Here is a 14,365-nt window from a genome sequence, read left to right as displayed (position 1 = left end):
TTATAAACCCTTCTGTTCCAGAAACTACTAGGTAAAGCATTTTAAAATTCAAAGCTGAAGTGCATGAACCTGTGATATTTTTAAGTTTTGTTTAAACCTAATTGTATGAAAAAAGTTAATATATGAAGAAATGAGGTCGTCTGTGATGAACCAAAATTTCTGTGAGTCACAGGTAAACTTCAATTCATTAAAATTTACTTCTAAATAAGAAAAAAAATCCATGGATTCTCAATTAGGAATTAACTACATTATAGCTGGGACTAATAAAGCTAAGTATTAGTAAAAATGTTTCTGAGGAACTATGCCTTAGTCAAATCAGCAGTAAGAAGGAATCTTTCTGTGTCAGGTTTATGCTGCAAATTGTATAATTTTTTTTTTTTTTTTTTTTTGTGCGTGGCACAACGAGAAAGTGGGAATTGCAGCTAAAAAAAGACAACCTTTTTTTCCCAACACCAAAGTTTCACCTTGCATAAAACCTGAAGATCTCTTGGGGGAAATCTCTTCATTATGTGCAACCCTCATGTACTTCAAAGAAGAAACCTGCTCTTTTTAGTAGAGTCCTTTGGTCTCCTTACAAAAATCTGCTCAAATTAAGAATCTGTTGAAAAATGAAAAGTGGAGATCCCAAGAAGCCTGTCTAGCTCTTGATGGTGAAGGAGAATTTGATGAGAATCCTAAGAAATGAAGACAGAAACTACTGAAGTCAAAAGGAAAGAATGTGTCTAGGAATGTGAATAACCAACTAGCTGCAGAGATAGAAAAAACAGATTGTGTAAAACGAAACAGAAGGAAAGGTAAGTTTCAACACAGGCTCTTCCCCACTAGAGGAGCTTGTACTCCCCTTCAAAGCCCGGAAAAGAACAAAATTTTCTGCATATACATGTTAAACCCAGCGGGCAAAGGCTCTGTACTCCTCTATGTAGACCAGTCATAGAACATGCTAAACTTGAAGCAGTTTTTCCAAAAGGCACATCTTCTGCATTACTCCCTAGGACTGCTTTATTATATGGCTAAAACGAAGCTATTATTTATTGCATTTGGAAAGCTAGAGACAACTTTTACATGCTCATGCAATAAAGTAAATAATTAGTTATGAGAACTTCTAGGTTAGGAAATGCAAGAACATGCATAGTTGTGTTCATAATACAATTCAATTAAATGAGCATGTAATTTATTTTCCACAGCAAGAGTTGCTCACCACCAGTGTACCAGAAAGTTCAGCATGTTTTTAAAGCCAGACTGCAAAAACAATTGACTGGAAGAGCAAATACCATGTGTAGTTCTTCTAGAAGCACACCCTCTGCCCCAGGCACACTTGTACTAAGTCATACTTGCTAATTATGAACAACATATAACAACTGATGTCTTGTGAAAAGTCAAACTGATTTTACAGTATTAAAAGAGAACTCCAAAGCACAAAGAATTAAGCCCAAATTTCCAGGGTTTAACTCAGCCCCCATTCCATTCATGGCTTCCAGCTTTAGTGGCAAGAAAAGAGGACATGTATAGAACTGATTCAACCCTAAGATACTCGTTGTCACTTCTGAGGAATGCAGAGCATGTGACAAAAAAATGACATCCTGAAGACGTGCATTATCTTAAATGTATATATGGAGACTAAATTTTGTGCTACAGAACAGCCTTAATGCTCAAAATTCCTTTGATTTTGTAATTTTATTGATACACTTAAATCTTCTGTGATTACCACAAGCACATTGATACAGAGATTGTTCATGTAATGCTGGTTTTAATTCACTGATACTGCAAAGTCTTTTTAAAAATATCTGACAAAACAAAGAGAATAGAAATAAGCAAATACTAAGGCAAGAGTATATTTTTTTAAAATAAACCCTCATATGAATAATTTCATTACAGAGTTAGAATCAATAATTCTTTTACCTACCTGTCCAAGTTCTTCATTGAGATTGGAGGTACGAGCCATCGCAGCAGTGTCCGTAGGTTCATAGTGCATGTCTATGTCCTAGAGATAAAAAAAACACATATATTTAAAAATCAGTCTTCCAGAGCTTTTCACAAAAAGTCTAGCACATAAATAGAACAGTTAAGTGTAGAAGAAAAGACCACACATTAATAGATCTACCTAAGGTTGTTTCAACATAGGAAGCCACAGACACTATCAGATCACTTCCAAGAGTCCCCAGAAGAAGTAAGATTTTCTCATGGGTGATTTTGCTCAGATTATTTCTAGTGATCAGTATTATTGAAAAACTGTTTACCCACACATATAAAATGACATTAGCAACAAGCAGAAATGACTCATAGGGAGAAGTTAGTATTACCTACTTCTACTGTATGCACAACCAGTCATTTCTAAATAGCAAGATAAATATATGTCGAGATAAAAACACGAAGATAAATTTGAGATTACACAATAAATGTAAGATACAATCTACATGGTGTGAGTTCTTTTTCTCTTACTTGTTAAATAAACATCAGAGTTTGTTTTTAAATACAGTAAAAGATTAAAACATTGTCAAATATGGTAACATAATGTCAAACATGGTAATGTAGATTGCAGATGACCAACTTCTCCATACAAATATAAACTACACACAAAGAGAAATATTACTTAAGATAAATGTCCAGAGTCCCAGATTAGGATAAATTAAAAGCAACTAATCCCTAATCATGAGAAACTGAGGCAGGAAGAGAAGTTAAAACTGCCTTTCTAATTTCTTGTCTAAACAGTGGCAATCTACACATTCAAGATGGGTCTTTGCTGAATATTTATTTTAAAATACAGAAAATTAAGAAAGAATTTCACTGCATTCTCCAACTTGTGAACAGTTTGTTTTACAGCACAAAAAAACCCTCAAGAAATCAAAACCAGCTGACTACTCACAAAAGTATTTAACTTTTAAAATAAAGCATATGCGTCACCTGCTACTTCACATGTATTGCTATCTGTATCTCCATAACATATGTCACACATACAAATCCATTTCACACATTTGATCAAGGCATCAGATTAAAGTGTTCAGAATGCTACGATAAATTTACATTTGGAAAAAAATGGAAAAATGGAAGGCACGTTTACATGGCTTTAAGGAAAACAGCTCACTCCCACTCAGAGTAAACCCTTCATTTTCCCCACTAATTCATTAAGAAAAAAAAATGCAAGTATGTCAAAATGATCTTTTTATATTTCATAAGGGATAATACTAGCAGACACTGCCTTTGTACAATGAACTGCACTCCATTAAACTAGGGTTGTGTGTAGAAAAAAAAAAAAAAAAAAAAGGCAAAATACCAAAGTCTGGAAAGAAATATGAAACTGGACAAAACTCCCCAGCACTGCAAAACACATTTTTCTGATCATTCTGAGTGAAACTGATACCTGAATACCAATAATGAGAAAGTAAAAAGCAGAAAAACACTGTGAAGAGACTGAAATGTTATCGTTTGTGGCTTAAACATTGATGTGAAAAGCTGCACCACCAAAGCCCACCTTGAATGGGCCCCCTGAATGAAACCTTGGACTGTGAGTTAAGCTGCCTAAGAGAACGTGAGATAAGATAAAAGGACACTTTTGTTCAATCATCTCAGGTCTGGGAAGAAACAGATAAGGCTGGGGGAGCATTCAGAGAAGGGTTAAGCCCAGCAGCTGCCCTGAAAATCATCCCTCTCTAGCTTGGGGCTGGGGAGGCCACAGCTCCCAGTCTTATCTCCTGCTGCCAGGTTCACACAGACTCCTTCCCCTCCAAGGGTGGAGGAGGAGGAGGGCCTTGGGTGTCATTGGGTGGCGCAACCTGTGGTCAGACACCCTCCGTCCCACAAAGTGGCTCAGCTGTAAAACAACCCCTCACCACCCCAGGAAAGCCACATCCACAGGACATTCATGTGAGGGGCAAGCTTGGGGGTGTCACAATCATCAAAGACCCCCAAAGTGCTCCCCAGATTCATTCCTGAGGCTTTGCCTCAGAGCACTGCATGTGATACAAAATGATACAACCGATCCAGAGTCTTGCCAGAGACAGCCTCAAACTTGCCCTGGATGTTTCCACATGGCCCAAATCAGACTGGGAAATTAGATATGAATCCAGTGAATTCTATGCCTTTTGGAGGGGGACCCTCACCACCAAGAAGACCAGACAGAGAGAACCAATGACACGTCACTGGGACCCACAGAGGGGTGATGTATTTCTATTTAATCGGCCTCTCTCACTCTTCTTGTCCCCCCATCCCCTTTTGCTATTTCCTTCTTTCTCATTTACTGTTAAATAAAATGTATCCATTTTTTCGTATCAACATTTGAACTCGTTTGGCTTTAACCATGTTTTGGGGAATATCTGAACCTTAAGTTTCTATCTGCAATCCACAGAAGGCTCACTTTGCCTCTCTACAATTAGTGAGTGGATCACAACAAACATGCTCCAAAAACCAGTCTGGTGTAGCTATAAAGTGCACTAAATCAAATAATTTATCCTTATCTCCTCAGATTCCACCAATAATAAATAAACAGCATTTACAAAAAGCCTGAAAAAATTGTATACATAGACAAGCAATCCATCATTTCACTTACTTGTGAACCACTTGATTTTAGAAATCAATACTATAAAATAATATTTACCCAATTTATGAAATATGCCTGGATAAATTTAACGACTTCAAGTGTAACCAACAAGCTGATTGGAATAAGATTATTGAAGAGAATGATAAAAGTCAAGAAATTCAATCCAAAGTTGCTTGCTCCACCATCTGCCAAAAAACAAAGCAATCAAATAAATATTTGAGACTGTAGTTAGAAGTATATATATGTACTGTATTCAAAATATTGCATTAACAGCTGATTTTTATTAAAGTGTTCTAAGAAGAATGTTTGGAATTAATTACAGGATCACTTGCCTATAGATAAGACCTTCCTCAGAGTTAAGGATCTCAGTTGTAATAGCAGAGTTCAAATTCAGCAATCTTTGCAATCATCTCCAGTTCCTGAAGAGCAAACTTACCAGCCATTCCCTCTTTTTCCACATTTTAATGTCAAAATATGGGAATACCTATACAAGCAACCAAGTTCTAAACTCAAAATATTATAGTTTAATATTTTGAAAGGGGAAATATAAAGTGGAGTGAATTTTTTCTCCATCTACCTTCACACAATCATATGGTCTCCCTCAACAGAGCAAAATGCTGCGAAAGAGGCAAATTCATACCCCATGAAAGGAAGATATGAAATTAGAGAGTCTAATGAAAGTTCTAAACAAGTGGAAATGTGAATATTAACATATAAAACAAGTAGTTTTATATTACTTTTTCCTTTAAAGTTTTAAGTTTTTCTTTTAAAAATAACTCTAGATGTGGCACCTCAGAGAGGATGAGAATGGGAAAGTCTGCTGTGAAGTACAGCCAAAGGGTAAAAGATGGAGCCTGCCTAGCTGTATCTAAGGTATCAAAGAAAATCAGCCTCAGATAGGTTTCCACTGTCTGTCCAATGTGGATTTGGTTGTCACTGTAACATCCAGAAAAGAAAGTTTTGGAGACTTTCATTAATATCAATTCCAGCATGAAATGATGTAAATGTCTAAAGGATCAGGGAGCTAAAAAATTAAATAACTAAGGGGAAAGGGGGATAAAATGCACTTACATATAAATTATAAAGCTTCTTACATATCTGGTATCACAACAACTATAACAAGGCTTAACACAGCCTTAAAGAACATACCTTACAAAACCCAAAACAATTTCATTTAATCATGGAACATACATTAGAAAATAAACTGACATGGATACTCAGTTTAGAACACACAAACCAAAATATCAATGGCCACTATTTCATTTTTCTTTTTTTAGGAATAACAACAACTTATGAACTGCTTCACTACTGTCCTAGCCACATATAAGCCACCAGATCCTTAAAACTTTTATATTTCCCAGAAAAGAAAAAAAATGCACAGATGAAGCACATCTAATGCCCTACTTTGATATAACCTGAAATTGTCAATATTCTATGAACCAGTTCACTTTTTCTTACCTCACTAGGAAAACATGAAAGTTAAGTTTCTTAATTAACTAAAAAAAAAAAAAAAAAAAAAAAGTTTCTTTCTCAGCATCAAAAAGAAGGGAAGCAAAGTTCATCATAAATGCAGAGACGGAAACTTTAGGAGTGCCTTCAAATCAGAACTTCAAGATTTTTCTTTAAGGGTTTAAGGGTTTTTGCCAAAACCCGAAAAAACCCCTCTTTCTTGACTACATTGAGAAGCCTTGTACTCAGGAGCTTTGTTTCAGTTCTGGTTCTGCCTAAGTAAAAAGGGCCTTAATAAATTCTGCAAACATGAATAATTGACTGCAAAGTACACTCATGAAAACTTCTTTTAAATCTTGTTTCCTCACAGAGGGTCAGACTCTGTCAGTATGTTGCATGCTGCCTGAAGGCCTGTTCAACATCACACTGCCCTACATCCAGCTTACCTATAGCTGCCCAGTATAATACGTTAAAAGAGACTTGTGGTGTCTCTTTTATCTTCTTTAAGAGGAGTCTATTAAGTTCTGATATTGATTAGTTAAAGCCCTGTAAAAATGATAAAGCCACAGCATCACTTCCTAAGACAAATTTAAAAATTCAGAAAAGTCACTGCAGCTTTAAACGTAATATATTAGTAACAGCTCAAAGAGGCTTCAGACTGATGACTAGGAAGCTGACTGTTTATGCCAGTGGAATGCTGATGCAGACCTTGCTGAGCTGCAGAGATGGAATGCCTGAAAAAAACAGAGACAAACAAATCATCTTGCCCTTCCTGAATTTAGCAAGAGCTCAGATAGCAAGCACAATAAGGCAAATTTTATACTTGCTGTGATATACCTAGCCTAATGACTTTAGTCAACAAACAAAGAAGAGAGATTGACAAAAAATCACACTGTGTGAGGGAAGGTAATTATCCTCCTTTCCAAATATGAAAGGCAAGCAAATACTAAAATATTAATATAATATTTTAGATCTTACAATTTAGATCAAGATACCAGTCTCTTCCAGTATGCCTTCGGTTCCATATAGCTGAACCAATAGAGCAGATCAAAGACATGGCAATAAGGATGCAGAACAAAATCAAAATCTGAATATTTGTAATTCGTTCCACATTAGACATTTTAAGAGGTGGACTTGTTGAATTCTGCAAAAGACAAAAAACAACTGTGGTTATTAAATATTAGATGAGGTAGCATGGTTCTTGCTTTTCAAATTACATGTTACTGTATCCTTTTCTAAATATTCTCCCAAATACATCATCACCAAAAATGCTCTAACTCTTTTACTTAAAAAAATCCAAAACTCGGCAGCTTATAAATCTATGAATTGGAGCTTTAGAACTGTGACACAAGAAGTTTAAACAATCACACAGAACACTGCTAACACCAATAGTTAACAGTAAACATTAAAAATGAATGTGAATAACCTTGTCAGTGCAATAGAAGACAGCTTCTAATACAGACACACTTCTTCAAGTAACTATTTTACAAATTAGAAAAGCAATAAATAATGCATGAAAGATCAATATGAAATTATTTTTTCACAACAGGTACATCTCAATTCTGATACTTCAAAACACATTAGGCAAAGTAATTTCAGTCTCTTTCCTCGTCATTTTGTTTTCTGACAAGAATGATTATCTATGCACTGGAAAGAAAGCCCCATGACAGGACAGTTTTAGGAGCAGTCAAAAATAAAAATGACAAAGTATGATAACAGAACTTGCTAATAAAGAGTTTTCAAAGCACAAGTTGCAAGATAAAATCAATGAATATTCTTAAGAGTGGCAAAACTACTTTGGGACTAAGTGACTAAAATAACAAGAAACTGCTTTATTTCTATTGCTTTTAATTGATATAAAAGATGCTCTATTACTGACATTTCAGTACTATATTGAATCAAGCCATGTTTCTGTACCACAGAATGGTAAATTAAGGTAATAAAACAGACAAAATCGAAGTGACAAACCTGCATAAGTTTTGTGTCATGTCCAGTATAGACAACGATCCCGTGAACCCACTGAGTATTTCTCAACTGAGCTCCTCGTAGAAGAATCTGATCAGATCCCAGTGGAACAGTACTAGAAGTAAGAAGTTTTACATTTTAACACTAAACCAGCCAATGTCAATGATTAAATGTAATCAACATTTGTTAAAACTAATTTCTGAAAATTTACATGATTATTGTTAATAGGTTAGGAATCTAATTTTCAGAGTTAAGTTTTTGGGAGTTTTGACTTAGAGAAAACTTGAGAGAGAAAAACCAGGCCAAAAATCTCAGGTTTCAAAAATATTAATTACCACCTAATTTTTATTATGGACTACTAATTTTGAGAAGGTACTACTAACCAAGTAGACTGAAAGCAAAAATATCTAATTCTCCTGTGATTTATGATTATCAATTTTTCTCTTAAATGATCTCAAAAAATTGATTTTCAAAGCAATTTTCAAATGAAATAATTTTGTGAACTCTCAGCTTAGTCTACTCTTCTGATGAAATAACCATCCTTTATGAACACAGTTATTTAACATTCACATTAATATTTCATGCACCTTATTTAAACTGCAAAATCAGGTATATTTTGTTCTGTTATTCTTTTAAAACTATAGTTAAGGAGCAACACACCCTCAAAAGACATAGGAAACATCTAATTGTCCTAAATTCAGACAGTCTTTATACATATAATGTATATCAAAAAATACAAAAAGTTTAGATAATTATTACTCTTTTCCATGGATATACATGCCCTGTTTTGATTTCACTTTTCTTTCTATAAATACCAGCTGGCAGTATTTAAAAGTCCTGTAGTGTTTGGAATTCTTACCTAAAACTACTACCTGCATTTGTTTGAAAGCAATACATTATTAAGATCACAAATTAACTGATTAAGGACAGCAGCTGTATCTTTGATATATAAATATAAAGCATCTGGAAAAGTCATGATATTAGTAACACTTTGGGTAGCTCAAAGAGTATAGTCAGGGTATGGAAAGCCCAGATGTGCCAGGTGTCATGTGACAAATACTCAACATTGTGATCACACTCCACTCTGATAAACTGATGCTTTGATAGAGATCTCAAGTGTCTTATTTCCCAGCCTCAGCCTTCTTAAAACTGATTCAACACATCTCATTTCTCTTGCATTTTACATAACTACTGACTGAATACAACCCAACATGCTTGGGTTGTATTCAGTAAAGGATGTTCTTGATGGGGGAAGATGCTTTTAGAATGCTTTCCTGGCAGAGGGTATATTAAGAGCTAGTAATTTCTGAGACACATGTGAAAACTTACACAACAGAATGTTTTTGTTAACAAGTATACTTCACTCTTATCCAAAATTTTAAGAATGTCTTCAGGAACACATATACTTTAGGCCTGGATAACCAGAATTCAACCTTGTTTTGCACAATGCCCTCACCACTCACCAAGCCACTGTCTAGTCATAGGTTCATATAAACCAGAAAAAACTTTGCTCCTTTCTTTAGCTAATTGTCTTCATGGACTAAAACCAACTGACATGCTTCTGTATACTCATAATAAATAGCTGCACACTTTGGGGATAAGGGTTAGCTCAAAGGCTGAGGACAGCCAGAAAACTTTTGCCTCTTTTAGTTCACAGATTTAGCCAAAAGGCAAAATACCTCTAATGGTGTTCTGTCTCCTTGAATACTGCATATCCAAAAGAAAACAAAGAAAACCTCTTTTTTGAGTTGCTCTCCCATGAAGGGAAAAAGAAAAGCCTGAAAACAAGATACAACATTTATGGCACTCCGGTGACTTACATTAAGTGAAAGAAGAGGGAGACACATTTTCAGTATCCTCTACCTCTCTTGTTTTTGCAAATATGTTAAGATGGTAATGAACAAAGTGTAAATCACAACTGCTGGACCTACATAATGTGGTAGGAAGGTCTAAAGATCTGGACAAATATATATAAATTAGATGAATTTGCACTCCCTCTATAACGGGCAGAAAAATAAGAGATCCCTCATTTTTCCGTTTGAAATAAGGCCAAGATCCAAAAAGAGTTACTTACCTGTAATTCTTTTTCACTGAAGGTAAATATTATATTAGAGCCACACTTTTGGAACTATTCTGCTGCAGAGGAACTACAGGCAAAATATTCCAAAACATAATTTCTCAAATTTCTTGACCAGCAGATGGCAGCCTGTTACCCATTCTTGAGGCATAGCAGCCGTCAGCACATTCAATATTTATTTTTTAAATCAAATTAAAAAAATTAAATTATTAGATTAAAAAGGAAAGTGTGTTTTTCCTTCTAGCCAGGGAGGAAGAATGAATGTGTGGATCTCTTATAACTATTACCTTCAGAGAAGAATTACTGGTAAATATTTTTCTCTTCTTAATGACAAGTACAGTGGAATTGTAATAGATCCACACTCTTGGGACTGAAAAATCCTAGAGTGCATCTGTAAGAAATCACTAAATTTAAAAATGGAATATTAAGGGGAAAAAAAGAGGTATTTAGTAAGCAGCACTATATGTATTAGTCTAAAACAATAAAAATGAACAATATTGGACATGGAGAAATACATACCAAATAAATAAGAAATACTGTAAATCTTTGGGAATGAAGGATCTAGCCATTTTGGATCTAGCAATAAATCTTCTGTAAATTCACAGAGGACCCTGACTATCAGTATTTGGTAAGCATTTCAGTATTTTAAGAATTTTTTAAGCAGTTGTACAAGCATGTGTGTTGTAAGTGCACATTTTCTATTTTTAAAGGAACATATTTGCAGTAAACTAAGGTATTAAACATTTTTCAGCTACCAAACTAGAAGAATTTGAGGTACATAGCAAAGGACTCTGTTCCATTCTACACTTAGACAAATAGAAGAAAAGAACAATTAAAAAAATAAAAAAGACAAGAAATTATTTCTATTCAGCTTCTGTAACAAATGACATGCCTAAGAAGTGAGCTACCAGGCACATATTCCAGAACTGTCAGAATGTGATTAGCAATCTCTCCTATTATTAATACTTAACACTTGCTGAAGGACAACTAGTAAAACAACTCAAGTTGTAGATGTCAGAAGTAAGGTTTTATGCTTCTAGTTTTTCAAAAGAATGAAGTGTAGCAAAGAATATGTAAAAAAAGATTTACTGTTCATATTTTTACTTCAGTAGTTTAAGAACACATAGCTGTCTACTGTTAGACTGAATCTACCAAGGTCTTCTTCCTCGTATTTACGTACCCATGCCCATCCAGCCTGATGTTTCCAACAAAGTCATAGAGATGTCTGTTTGGGCTCTCACACTCAATTCTGCCAGAGAGCTGCATCAAGCTTTCTGTGTCCTTGATGTCTGATGTTAGTGGCAAACCCTGTGAACAAAATTCATTTGTCATTACATTAAAAAACACTATCCAGTAACAAACAGTATCCAATAACAAATCTATGTATGATAAATTTATTAGCAAGACCAGAAAACTATGGGAGCAAAATGCACCAGCTACACTTTACTGTCACAATTGGGTGCTACAGTGAAAAAGTCACCTTGGCATCTGAAAATACCATGACCCAGACAGGGTCATAATCCATCAGAGAGCTCAGCAAGAATGTCCTTGCATAGTGACAGTGCACTCAGTCAAAATCTGCTATTCCCTACCTGTCCCTGAAGGACAATACTGGCCCCACCAGCTGCTTTCTGCAGGGCTTCTGCCCCATCATCTGTTCTCTACAAACAAAGCCAATAGCCAAACCACTTATGCTTCTACCTATTCTCCCAAAGAAAAACCCTAAAACAAAGCAAAAGAATGACTTAGGAGTAACCACACACTCCTCCACTTCTATGATGCCAATAATCCATAGTTTTTTACTCAAACCACTAAAATTTCGGTCTTCTAAAACATCCATTAATGTAATAAGATGTTTTTATAATCATTAATAGACAAAAAAAAAAAACCACAATATTCCCAAAAATGAAAATCCTACCTGTCGAATTTTTAAGTTAGTCTCACCATCTAAGTTAGATGTTTCAATGTAGCACATGGCTTGTGGTTCACTATCAAGAGAAAAAAAGTCCTGAATTCAAAATTATAATGGTGGAATCCATAAACTTCCTGCAATCTTGTAATATGTATTTATGCAAACAGGTTTGTCTTACCAATCTTCAAAACCAGAATAATTTACAGCCAAATCTTTAAAAACTAATAGTACTTTACATTTTCAGAGAAGTTTGCCAAAGCCTATTTTCTTAAACTAAACATTGATAAAATCACTGTACACGGCAAAAGTGTTCGATCTTTACACATGAGATACGCATGGGCACAGTGTAGTGCATTTGTAGTGCTTACTAGAGCAGGCAGCAGGAGTTTAAGACAGAAACAAGACAGAAAGACAGTTTTGATTCTGAAAAGGATCAAATAAGTCATAATAACACCTTAACACTTAAAGAATTAAGGTTTACTCCCTACACCATTTTAATGCTTCTAGTGTTTTCCTTCATTCTAGCACGAAATTCGAGCATTAATTATTTTTAAAATGTCATTTATTAATGGAAAAGTGGCTACAGATAAGTGGCTTAACTTTAGATTATTTGCAGGATAATGTTAAGTAGGATATTTTAACACAATTTTGTGAAGTACAAGCATTAAAATGTGAAAAATTATAATAAGGTGCATTTAGGCTACTGTTTTATTCTTGGCGAACTTCTCTAAAAATATAAATAACTTTTATTTAGCTTGCTTGGATGGAACCACCTGTGTAAGACATTTTCACAATTCTAACATTTTTATTAGTTAACAATAAAAACCAAACAGCATTTTTGTAAAGCACTTTTAAAATAAACTAAGGCAGCAAAGACATTTCAAGTGAGACACATGCTTAATTGCAAGAACTGTAGCAGATTACAGTGACCTCCAAAGTAAGTTAGATCAAGGCAGGCCCATTGATTGGTTAGGGAAAAAACAAAGTGTGACAAGAGTGCAGACAGTAGCATAAAGCTGACATGTCTAAGAAACATGCATTTTGTCACAATACACAAGAACAATGCTGCTTTTGCCACCACATGCAGCAGAGATTGTGCAACATCCAAGTTTGTGCAGAGGGTCCTCTACCAGTCCTACCAATGTTAAACTATATTCTTTGCTGAAAATAGCAAGTTGCTAGCGACATGTATATTCCTCTTAAACATATATTTAACCTGGTGTTTAACTGTGCTTATTCAATGACTTGTTTGATAAAATTTCATGGGGGTGGTGTAAAACCAAGAGGAGTGAAACAGTTTTAACTTCTTGAAGTTTTATTGTGTATTTTCACTTTAATGATCTGTATTTGATAAATGAACCCTTTCTAATTTTATAAATATGTAGGTTTTGTTGGAGAAAGCTGAATAGCAAAGCAAAGATTATCAACATGGCAGTGTTATTCATATTTGGTATTTGAGGACCCACATACACATATCCTGTGCAACTACTTTATTCTAACCTTGATGACAGACTGATGAGATCAGCTGGGAGATGTTCCCCATTGGTCACTTTCACTACTTCCCCTACTGCCACCTACACATCCCAGTTTGAAATGATTAGAACAGAAAAATAAGTGACAGGGAAAAAAAAAAAAACAACAACAAAACAAAACAAATGAACAAAGACAAAAAGACAGAGTTTGAAATTATTATTCAAACAATACATGTTAATTAAAATGTCTGATGACAATTTTTTCAAAATCTATTTTAATCAGGTCAGAAAGAAAAGAGCTAGAACACTTTCATTTTTTACTCAAGTGGTTTATTTTACTGTAAGGCACAAACTTAAAGCTGCAGAACACACTGACATTTTATGTAAACATAAAAAATGTTATGCTTATTTCTCAACTCACTAAGTTTCCAGCCACTCCATATATCAATTTAAAAAAATAAAAGCCACAACAACCAATTTTTCACCAGTTTTTTGAAGAGCCAGGTAACAAGTACCTTTTCTATGCAGACATGCTGAAAATTACTTTGTATTTTTTTCCAGTTTCGCAAATTTCAGTGTACACTGAACTAGCAAGAACCATATAGAATTAAATCTCAGAGGTTTATGTCCTTCACTGTAAGAGATTATAGTTTCCTAAAATAAATAAGATCCTCTTTTTCTTCAGAAACTGCTAATGCTGGTAAAAAAAATCCAGTATTATTAGTTTGAATTAAAACCAGGCCCACAGACTCACATTGCTTTTGGAACCTAAAATGTAGCTGGGCATCAATAAAGACCTGAAAACAAAATTGATGAGAGTCTTCCAGAAGAAAAATGGCCACATGGAGATGAGAGATGGAGGAGAGCACGTGCCAGTATGCAGGCAGAATTAGAGGTCATGTAGTAGTACAGGGCTCTCTCCTAGGAACAAGATCCTAGTAATTTAACTTAGTAAT

General features: G+C 34.8%; 1 protein-coding gene across 6 annotated transcripts in view; it reads right to left on the bottom strand.

Moving 5' to 3' along the window:
- ATP8A1 (ATPase phospholipid transporting 8A1) overlaps positions 1 to 14,365 on the bottom strand; it is a 97,633-nt gene that overhangs the window by 63,947 nt on the left and 19,321 nt on the right. For 3 of the 6 annotated variants that reach the window (XM_041402677.1, XM_041402678.1, XM_041402679.1), the window contains 6 exons: positions 11,944 to 12,013; positions 11,206 to 11,333; positions 7,952 to 8,063; positions 6,962 to 7,127; positions 4,592 to 4,719; positions 1,904 to 1,981 (listed from right to left, as the gene is read on the bottom strand). In XM_041402677.1, coding sequence (XP_041258611.1) covers positions 1,904 to 1,981; positions 4,592 to 4,719; positions 6,962 to 7,127; positions 7,952 to 8,063; positions 11,206 to 11,333; positions 11,944 to 12,013 — 682 coding nt within the window. Of the gene's footprint in view, positions 1 to 1,903; positions 1,982 to 4,591; positions 4,720 to 6,961; positions 7,128 to 7,951; positions 8,064 to 11,205; positions 11,334 to 11,943; positions 12,014 to 13,437; positions 13,512 to 14,365 lie in introns of those variants that run through there. The other 3 variants (XM_041402675.1, XM_041402680.1, XM_041402681.1) reach the window with 2 other exon arrangements.

This window comes from Onychostruthus taczanowskii, unplaced genomic scaffold (genome assembly GCF_017590055.1).
Source record: "Onychostruthus taczanowskii isolate IOZ18803 unplaced genomic scaffold, ASM1759005v1 scaffold2, whole genome shotgun sequence".
Lineage (NCBI taxonomy): Eukaryota > Metazoa > Chordata > Aves > Passeriformes > Passeridae > Onychostruthus > Onychostruthus taczanowskii.
The sequence above is the reverse complement of the archived record's forward strand: the minus strand, read 5'-3'. Positions and strand labels throughout refer to the sequence as shown.